The sequence below is a fragment of the Cryptotermes secundus genome, unplaced genomic scaffold, assembly GCF_002891405.2.
Source record: "Cryptotermes secundus unplaced genomic scaffold, Csec_1.0 scaffold101, whole genome shotgun sequence".
Taxonomy (NCBI): Eukaryota; Metazoa; Arthropoda; class Insecta; order Blattodea; family Kalotermitidae; genus Cryptotermes; species Cryptotermes secundus.
Genome location: NW_019720704.1, coordinates 309,124 through 319,954, shown reverse-complemented (window position 1 = coordinate 319,954; position 10,831 = coordinate 309,124). Strand labels below are relative to the sequence as shown.

The 10,831-nt window shown below is 43.8% G+C and overlaps 1 protein-coding gene across 4 annotated transcripts in view; it reads left to right on the top strand.

Annotated features, from left to right (window-relative positions):
* LOC111870948 (atrial natriuretic peptide receptor 1) overlaps positions 1-10,831 on the top strand; it is a 262,334-nt gene that overhangs the window by 151,536 nt on the left and 99,967 nt on the right. For all 4 annotated transcript variants that reach the window (XM_033754102.1, XM_033754104.1, XM_023863625.2 and 1 more), the window contains one exon: positions 2,592-2,683. In XM_033754102.1, the coding sequence (XP_033609993.1) occupies positions 2,592-2,683 (92 nt within the window). The remainder of the gene's footprint in view (positions 1-2,591; positions 2,684-10,831) is intronic.

The window sequence follows — 10,831 nt, the reverse complement described above, 5'->3', positions numbered from 1 at the left end:
CACTACTGATATCATTAAATTTCTCATTTGTTTATATTCTAAGTTTCTTTTTTTGTCTTTTAGGGTTGCTTTTTGCTTCAATAATTCGGATATTTGCTTAATCTGGGTGGTCTCCTCCTCCCCCCCCTCCCCCAATTAATCCGGATTAGCGAGGGTTTACTGTATTTCATCGCTTTCAGTCGTGTTACATACCTACCCAATCTCATCCTCCTTGTGATGGGTTTGAGGTTCTCACGGCGCTGATAATGAAGAGTACGGTCTTCTGCGCTATAACGCCATGTAGTTGGGAGATAGCCCGACGTTTCGGAGGAATATGTCGCCTCAGCTTGTCACATTCTGCTGGTTTCTTGGCTTACCCTTCGACCCTGAGGATGGAGGCGATGTGTTTCTCCGAAACGTCGGACATTCTCCGAACTAATGACGTTACAACTCAGAAGACTATATCTTTCTGAATAACATTTGACGAAGCGTACAAATTATGAAGCTCCTCATTATGAAATTGTGTCCAGTCTCCTTGCTCTTAAACTCAGATTCTCTGTTCTGCCCTCTCTTCTCAGGCGCCCCCATTGTATGTCATAAAGAAGTCAGTGTAAAAATATGTAATATAATGGTTGTTAATTTTTTTATTTCGATATATAAATTCTTGAATCTGATATGAGATCATTTGGCGAGTTGAATGGCTCTGCGGTCTGTAAGCCCTTCTCACCCTGCAGGCTTTAACCTGCGCCGTTTCCAATCACAGTATATACTGCGTATATATATATATATGTTTCCTTCATTACGTCTCACCATCGCCTGTAATGGGCTACTAGAATGACCTCAAATGTTGGTTTATATAGCCCATTATTATTCTAGGCGTACAGAAAATGGCGTCTTCGCGACTGCATGAAGGTATGGGCCATAACATGGTACCTAATTGATGCAGCCGTCGTTGAAGTTACTACAGCAATCCCCGATCTCTCCAGAGTCGGTACGTCTTGTAGCCCCTGGCAGCTACTTCACCCGCTCTACACGGCTCAGAACTTAGTCTACTTAGTTCCATTTCTACGCTGTCCAGACACCGTGCCTCGGGTTTCAGAATTTTGTAGATGTTGAGGGGAAGTGAGGCAACATGTAGGCTTCCATGTAGCCTGAGTGACTCCAGAAGTTCTCGTTGTCGGACGAGATTTTCAGCCAGACAACGGAACAGCACATGCTGCTATCCCGTGTAGACCTACCGATATGTGTTTAGGAAGTGAAGAGTATAGCAGGATTTGTTATTGACAGATTGAGACATGGTACACGTGACAAGGGAAGAGAATTTTTTGGCGTAAATGTGTCGCCGAAAGCAAGCCGCAACTCTGCCTCCAGGGACTTCATAGGGCTCTGCTCTTCTCTGTGTACGTGATGCTCAGTCCACCTGCTGCTGGTGGGGCGAAACGTACGGATGTAGACGCAATGCGCTCCTCTGCTCGCTCACGGTGCCTTGAAGGCTAAAATATCGGCTGCGAAGACTGATGTCATTTGTCGCTATAGTAACGTGTATACTGCTCAAGTTGTGCAGGCATTTACGAAGTGAAAACATGTTATATTTGTTGGCTCATCTACCTGTAAACATTTCATATCAGTCTGTCTCGTCTGAGTGGCTGGGTGACTGAACGACTGCCTGGCTCACCCACAGATTCTAACCGAGAAAGTTGACTCAGTGCATCCGCAGCCCCTTGCAACATAGCCGCCACCAGGAGCCGTTAGTAGCTTCCTGTCTTCAGGCAGTCGCGGGGCTATTCACGTCAAGACCCTTTCCCCTCCAGCCACAGCATGAGATTTGTGCAGAGCAACAGGAAACCGAGTCTCTGCTACGAGAAATGGACCACATCCCTAAGAGGATTATGCAGAGTTCAGGACACCAAGTGACGCCAGGAGCTCTACAAGATTTCTTCCCTTTCCATCTGTTCACCTGCGAAGTGATACCATTCTCCCAGCTTGTTTCTCTTCTTGGCGTGAGCTCTATCTGAACAGAATCACTAACCAAGAGGCCCAGCAGTAAAACTCTTTTCTTCGGCGGACATTTTGGGTATTGTCATCGTTCCCCTGTTTTTCAAAATGGTATGCTTGAGAAACTGGTTTTGTTTCCTTCTTCAAGTGAGAAGTTAAGGTAAGGAAGTCTGCTCCTTTCGGTCTCTTGGCAGGACTAGTCTCAAACCTCAGACAGGATCAGTAGCCTCATTTTTGTGAAGCTGTGGAGTCGGTCTACATTGCGAAGCGGTCCGACAATTAACGCTTGATGCCTCCCAGTAAATCTGCAGCCACCCAGCAGACATGACATAAGAGGGCTCTGCTTGTCGCGTGCTCTTGCTGAATTTACTCCTCGACCCTGAATATGGAGATAGTACGTTCCTCCTACAGGTAGGTGAGAATCTATCGGATTACACGGTGTCATGTCTCATCTTCATAGTCACCACCGCGAGGCCTTCCGACCCGATATAAGTAACTAAGTTCATGGAGCAGAGGTCTTGTGGAGAAGCTGCTTATCACTCACCTAGTCAAGAAATACTCCTACGGCTTTTATGGGAATGGAAACTTTTAATGCGATGTGTTTGCTCTCCTTGCAGGACTGGCCGGTCAAGTCAACATCGATACAAATGGAGACCGCATTGCCGACTATTCCTTGCTGGATATGGACCCTGTGACCAACACGTTCCACGTGAGTACGCGGTTCAGGTTCTGCATCATTGGTCTCTGTCGTTGTAGTACGGATGTCGCCCGACCCGCTTTCATAATTTTGTATACCCGACCTTCTCAATTTTCATAAAGCAAACTGTTTTGAAAGGATAAATTGCCTATTAATTGCGACAGATCTCATGAAGATAAATTGGCTATCTACCGTTTAGCCTGGACCGCCTCTTAGTGATCGCTTGATGTATGAAGCGGTTGCCACGCAACGTAACAGAAATTGAATTCAGGATTGTGCTGTATAAGAGGTGGTTATGGTCACTTAGCAACCAGGCCGAACACGGAGAAACAGAGAAACTTAGATAAAAGAATTTTGTGTACATATGCCCTAAAAACTGACTTGCTTCTGATTATTTGTGCCTAAAACGTTTTAGCTACGTCCATTCGCAATTGGTGTCTATAAAGTACCATTCGAAGCTCAAGTCTACAGGTGCAAAGGATGTTTGGTCTCAGGAGAGAGAAAGCAACAGGAGAATGGAGATAATTACGTCATGGGGACTTCATAGTTTGGACTCTTTATCTAATATTATTAGGGTTATCAAATCAAGAGGGTAATGTGGGCTGGGTATGTAGCACGCGTGGGAGGGATGAGAAATGTACACCAAATTTTAGTTGGGTAGCTTTCAGGGAAGTGTCCCCTCGCGAGACTTAAGCGTAGATGTTACAATGATATGAGGACGAACCGTAAGACGTGTAGGCTGAATTCATGTGAGATTGCAGGTTTCACTTTAGGTAACGAGGCGTACAGTTATCGACGGCGCAGGCTGTTCGTAATCAGAGAATAAAGTGTCTCGGCGAAGCGTGTTGACGCTTTTCCAAGCAATAAAGTTGTTAAGCAAAATTCCATTCGGCTGTGGGGGAGACTTTCATGAGCTGTATTGCACTAATCCGAACCGCTAATGCGGTTTATTAAGATTTCAAAGCCAAAACAAATACAATGAAACGGATGTTATAAACAAACTTTAGGTGCTTCAGAATTTAAAGAGTAAATGATTAAATGATTTAAGGAAAGCCCTTGCTTTCAGATACACAGGGCGGTGCGGATCTGATCGTTAGATGAATATCGGAAGTTACAATGTTGCAGCAGTGTTCGCACTCTGTTAGCCCGAAGTCTGGCCATAACACCATCCTACTATTTTTACTGACCTTTTAGTGTCTTTATCGACAGCCAGTGTGTGAGGGAGATCAAACCTTCTGCGTTGTCGTGTTTAGCCCTTTGAAGCACTGTGCTTATTACAGTACCACCAGCTTTAACATTGAAAGCCTTCATTTTGCCCACAGAGTGTATTTGTGTTTCATATGGTTTTCACAGTAAACAGTAATTCTTTTTCCGAAACGGCGTTAAGTGACTGATCTTTATAGCGGATATTAATGTGTTTTATAAGCGGTACTAACTAAAATTCTAAGTATTAAGTACAGAAACCGAAGGCTTCAGACGGTTATTTCGTAAGAATCCATTTCTTACTAATGTATGTAGGTAGCTCAGAGAAAGTTCACGAGATTCGTGTATTCTGAAATCCGACAGCCCCAGGCTGCGTCCCTTCAACTGTGTCTGTTATTATAGTTCTACCCTCCTTCCCGTCTTGAAGCGAACTCCCACGTTTCAACAAGCGGGGCTTCCCTTTTCTTCAGACCACTCCGCCCCAACAAACAGATGAAGAAATCTGTAGAGTGTTTGTATCTACTGCAGAAACTTTGTAATTAAAAAGTTCTTGAGACTTTTATTCCATATTTTTAATCTCCTTCGCTGGCAAAAGATATTAGAAAATGTCTGCAAGATAAATTTGCTTTTCCTGTCCTCATCAGCGGAAACAACAGCGACCCGGTCGCTGTGTGGATCATAACAGGGCCACGTGGCCTTATGATTCGGTGTGATGCTCGGCACCATTCTCCCCAAAATGTGAACAGGGTTATTGCATCATCAGTTTAAAGCACACTGGTTCCTGTATGTGCCACCTGCTTTAATATTAAAATTGTCTCCATTTTGCCCACACAGTGTATAATGTCTTCCGTATGGTTCTCATAATAAACAGCGATTATTTCCCTAAACAGCATTAACCGGTTTTTCCTTGTAGAGGAGATGTAAGGGGTTTCCCCTGTGAGGTATGAACTGAATTTATATATACTGCATTCTGCCCACACAGTGCATTTATGGGTTCTGTATGATTCTCACAGTAAACAGCGATTGTTTCCATAAACAGCATTAACAGGTTGGGCTTTGTAGCGGAGACGTAATGTGTTTCCTGTGAGGTACGGACTGGATTTATATATACTGCATTCTGCCCACACAGTGCATTTATGGGTTCTGTATGATTCTCACAGTAAACAGCGATTGTTTCCATAAACAGCATTAACAGGTTGGGCTTTGTAGCGGAGACGTAATGTGTTTCCTGTGAGGTACGGACTGGATTTATATATACTGCATTCTGCCCACACAGTGCATTTATGGGTTCTGTATGATTCTCACACTAAACAGCGATTGTTTCCATAAACAGCATTAACAGGTTGGGCTTTGTAGCGGAGACGTAATGTGTTTCCAGTGAGGTACGGACTCAATTCATATATACTGCATTCTTCCCACACACTGTATTTGTGTGTTCCGTATGATTCTCACAAACAGTGATTTATTTCCCTAAATAGCATTAACCGGTTGATCTTTGTTATGGAGACGCTTTGTGTTCACTGTGAGGTATGAAATGAACTTGTGTGTCAGCACATTATTTAGACGAATTTCTTGCTTCAAAGAGAATTATCGGACAAAAGCACGCGGGTTCCTCAATTCCTAAATCGGACGAATGCCTCCGGCTACTAGACATGCACGCACAAGCGCGCGCGCGAGCTAACACGACAGCTGTGTGGAACCTATCGATCAAAACTGTGTTAACGTGTATAGGAAAACCCGCAGGATATATTTCTGCAAGGATATGAGTAGAAAGGGCATAGGGTGCACAAGGAGACTAGAAGTTACACGAGAACACAAAATGGAAATGAACACAGAAAAAAAGAGACAGAGAGAAAAGAAATCGCCTACAGTGACACAGATAACTAAATAACATTATTCGCATCTTCTGACTAGCAAAGACCCAAGGGAAGGTATTCATGTCAGATTCAATATTGGTGCCTCATGGCAGCTGTACCGACAATACCAGCTAGACTGCTGGAAACTCATATTCGCTCGCTCTCTCTCTTAAGAGACGTAACTAACCTATTTTATTTCATGAGAATATCCCAATTACCGAGTTGGCAGTCTGCAAACACTCTCTCACGATTAGAAGTCAGGAACAGAGCAACGGATGAAAGATTCCAGCAGATGGTGTCTTTGCAAATTTGAATGTTTCCCCGAACACTGTGAATCCCGTGAGAATCCGGAACGCCTCAATGTTTCATGTTATAGAGACCTAAAGTGAAAAAAAGTAAAGCTATCCCTGTACCAGGCCGTGAAGGCCCATAGGGTTGTGAGACGTTGAGGGTCTCACATTATCTAGACCAAAGGTCTCCAAACTACGGCCCACGGGCCACACCCGGCGCGCGATGTGATTTTATCCGGCCCGCGAAAGAATTGTGCAGAAATGCGCCAATTGAACTAATTTTCCAATGAGTACTGGTAAAAAAAAATACTTGTTCGTAGATTTCAAATTTATTAATTAAGATGTGTTTAAAATATATTGATATTCCATATTATGTTAATATTAATATTATTCACAATTTTACTAATTCTGGACCGTATACTGCGCGGTATTTCTTCGTACTTGTTCGGCCTCGATCGGCAGTGTCCCTTCGTGGCAATGTAGGTAGCGCGAGCAGTTCGTTACTAGCCGTCTTGTGCACAAGACTTCTTGCAGTGGTGCAGTGTAATTGTAGCAGATCATTATCACCTCAATTTAATCAGATTTTAAGAATGCAAAAACAGTTCCATCATTCACATTAATTGTTTTATTATAATTTGTGATGAAAATATGAGCATTTGTTGCTACTGCCTGTTGTCATTAATATACGATAATTTATTCTCACGTACTTTGTATTTATTTTATAAAATTCTGTGCTTTCAATAAAACTCATATACCTGGAGTTATTAATTTCCCATTTTATCCCGCCCTTTGAAAGTGCTGAATTACCTAATGTGGCCCGCGTTTCGAAAAGTTTGGAGACCCCTGATCTAGACAATCGGCTCAAAGATGGCGGTACGGTTGTCAGCCTTACGCGCCGGCCGCGCTTTACTCGCCAGGAAAATTATTTAATTAATTCCTGGTACTCATTTCTGTTAGAGGCTGAGTGAACCCCAGGGCCATAGTGCGACTGGAAGGGTTAGGTCAATTGAAAAGATCCAATGACCCCATCGGGACTTGAACCCACGACCTTCCGGCTTGTAGCATAGCCCCTCAGCCAACTACGCTACCGCGTGCCCCCCCTTATAGAGACTACTTGAAGAGGTAAAGCTAAGTTATCTCTTAGTTAACTAAGTACCATGCCATGAACACGTGTGGGGTAATGGAGGTATAAATCCACGTATTCTTGACCTTGGCCTTAGATGGAGGTTAGTGTTGAGCTTCACGCCCAGCCGTCTTGCCCCCGATAACCACCGGAGTATTTTAGTTTGTTGAATATTGATCCTTGAATATTTTTCAATTCCACGGCTAATGTTTTGGCACGCTGAGATGCATTCCATCTTCATAGACGACGGACTTCTGAGTCTTCTGTGGTAAACATTCAGAAACATCAGCGCAGCGTGCGTCATACATGAAAGGGGCGCTTCTGACGTGACTGAACCCTCTCCAAGACTGTATTTCGGCATCATTTGCTTTCGGAAGTGGCTGAGCAGTTGAGAAGAAACGCACTTTCTTAAGATTCCTGCCAAGTTTTTAAAACCGCGCAACATTATAATAATAATCTACAGGCGCTTCATTCCACGATGAATTTTGACTTCTGTTTTACAGTTTCTTGATCAGTCGGTAGGACTCTTTGGGTGGGGGATCTGTTTGCCGCAAGACCGCTACCTACACAGTACAACACAAACAGATTAAATGCAGACAGACAACCATGTCTCGAGTAGGAATCGAACCCACGACCCCAGTACACCGTGCGACCACTGTGATCGGCTCGGAGCGTTAAGTTGTTTAATTGTTAGTAGACGTGACTTAACAATTGCCGTTCCTGTTCGGAATTTAACAAGATTGGAATCGAGTACACAGAATTCCTGAAAGCGTTCTTTGCAGTTTATTAAGCTTACTGTAAATAGCGACCGTTGTACTAAGTGTGATTAACGCTTTACGATACAGGATACGTGAGGTGACCTAAAGTGAAGAGAAGTGTATTGCGGGATAGTGTGTAGTCTCCCTCATCGAATTTGAAAAACTGTGTCATGACGGTTTGGGTTCTGCTGAAGTTCACAGACGGTCCGTTCTTATTCTTATCCTTCTTTGCTTTGTGGAGAAAACATTCAAAGTATTGCATAATGAAGCAGCATGAAACAACTTCAGTTTCGAATACTTGTCTTTTGAAGGCTGTGAAGATCTGCGCACGATTCTGAACTCCGATGTGGACGCATGGTGTTGGTGGAAGCAGTTAGCCATGTTCATGTTATTGACGTGAGCACCTCGAAACTTTCTGTAGCTGCGAATTAAACTCTGCCGTCGTTACGGAGGCCCGGGAATAGATTTCCGATTCAGCGCAATGATGGAAGTTGCCAACGCACTCTTTGGACAAGCATCAAATCATCAGGCCTAGCCCCATTTGCCCGTCTGAATGCGTTCTGCTGGCGGTTTCATTAGACTACATTTTAATAATTCTTTTCCTTGGCACTACAGCCCCAGTGAGCCTAGGCATGCCNCTTCATGTTGGACTGGGTGTACGATCTTGGGTTTCATGATCTCATTTGAATATAGAAGTAACAAATTCGCTTAGTGGGGGGTGGAGTCTGACTGGGTCCACTCGGCACGGCGGCCACTAATTGGCCTATTGTAGCCTGCCCCGGGTGATTATGATGATGGAGAATTTGGTAGAATGAAGATTGACAGGAGAAACCGAAGTACTCGGAGAATACCCGCCCCAGCGCCACTTTCTCCACCACAAATCCCACTTGACCAGACCCTGGATCAAACCCGGGCCGCCCCGGTGGGAAGCCAGCGACTAACCGCTTGAGCTATGACGCGATCAATATAGAAGTATCTTGCATATCAGCTAATGTTTATAAAATATTGTATCGGCTTATTTGATGCTTGATTTGTTTGTATTGTCCGGCTTACTTCGATCATCAGAACCAGTCTCTCTCAAGAAGGGTGGGTATGCGTTTGCTTGGACAGCAAAAGGGCGAACAGATGAAGGTCACTTCGCAGACAGACGCGCACTCTCACAAAGTCGATGGCAGTAGGTTAATGCTCTTAAGGAAGTATTCACTGTTCATTATGAGATTCATAACTGACGCCACTGAGTTCAGCTCTTCTGGAGAAGCCGCCAGTCGCTCAGCTACTCAGCAATTTCAAAGCATTTTATGAAACCCAAAATTTGATTACCGTGTTCACAAGAGCGCGCCATCGGTCCCTATCATGAGCCAGATGAATCCAGTCCATACCGTCCTATCCTTTTTCTCTAAAACTCACTTCAGTGTTGTTCTCACGCCTACGTCTTCCTAGTGACATCTTTCCTTCTAGCTTGTTCCCCATCTCATCCTCTTTGGCGAAGAGTAAAAGTTATGAAGTTGATTCTGTAGTTCTCTCCAGCCTCCATTTTTTCATTCCTCTTCGATCTAAATATTCTCCTCAGCACCCTGTTCTCAAACATCCTCAATCTATATACCTTCCTTAATGCCAGAGACCAAGTTTCTCAATCATACAAACTTCAGGCTAAATTGTGGTTTTGTATATTATAATATTTACGTTTTTAGACAGCAGACGAGAAGGGAAGAGAAGAGAAGGGAAGGGAAGGGAGAAGAGAAGAGAAGAGAAGTTCTGCACTAAACGGTAGAAAGCCTTACCAGAATTCAGGCTTCTTTTCATTTTCTCCTGGATCGAATTTTGATGTCTTGCTGTCGTTCTTAGATATTTGAACTGTGCCACATTTTGAAAACATCTATTTGCTTATTATGCTAATCGTTCGGAACACATGAATACACTGTGTGGGCAAGATGTGGAGTCTTGAATGTTAAAGCAAATAGTACTATATATACTGCAAATGTTCAGTTGCCTTGCCTGACCCCGTATACGAAGGGAATGCCTAGTTTTGGGGCCCGCGATGTGTTTTGTCCTTCCACTGTGTGCCGATGAGCATGTAACACCCACAATTCAAGAGGACAGCGTCGCCTGGGTGACTGATGGTATCTTGTTCACGGGTCCAGTCGAGGTTCACTCGGCCCCTGCTATTGGCGCCAATGTGGCAACTTGCCACAATTCAGTTTCCGCCTCGTATACCGCGGGTATATGAGACTCTAATTTCCGTGTTTGGTTGTTAGGACCTCGCAACTAATTCAGACAGCAGAAACAGTGACAGCGAGAAAGGGAGTTGAAAGAGAGAAACGACATGGAGGTAACGGAGAAAAGAGACATGTGAATGTATGGACTTAATGAAAAAACAGAGAAGATACAGAAAGATAAAGGCATCCTCTGTGACGAGCACATCGATCCCATGGCGCAGAGACAAATCAAAGGACCTCACTGACACACAGAACTCAGGAAAGTAGTTGCGCTGCAGTCACACGGGAATTGTCGGCTCGAGATAATAGAAACAGAAAAAAAAAGGAGACATCTATGTAGTAAAGAAGATAAAGGGTTCATTCTTTAAATGATACCAACGTAAGTAAGTATTCGTTTTTCGTTCCTGAGGATGGTTGCTTTCCTTATCAGTGTCAGTATACATATTTCTAGAACTTTAAGTACAAAATAGCCTGTTATCACGCCTTTTTATAACCATCAGCTTAAACACGCGGCATAACGGTTAATAAATTTACATCCGTGTTTTTGCAGTGATGGAAACAGAAGATGACGTGTAAGATTTGAGGCTTTCACGGCGGTGACTATGAAGAAAGCAGTCTTCTGGGATTTGGCACCGTGTATATGTGGTGTTAACCGACGTTTCGGAGGAACGTATCGCCTCCATCTTCAGGGTAGAAGAAAAAGTATAAGAAATC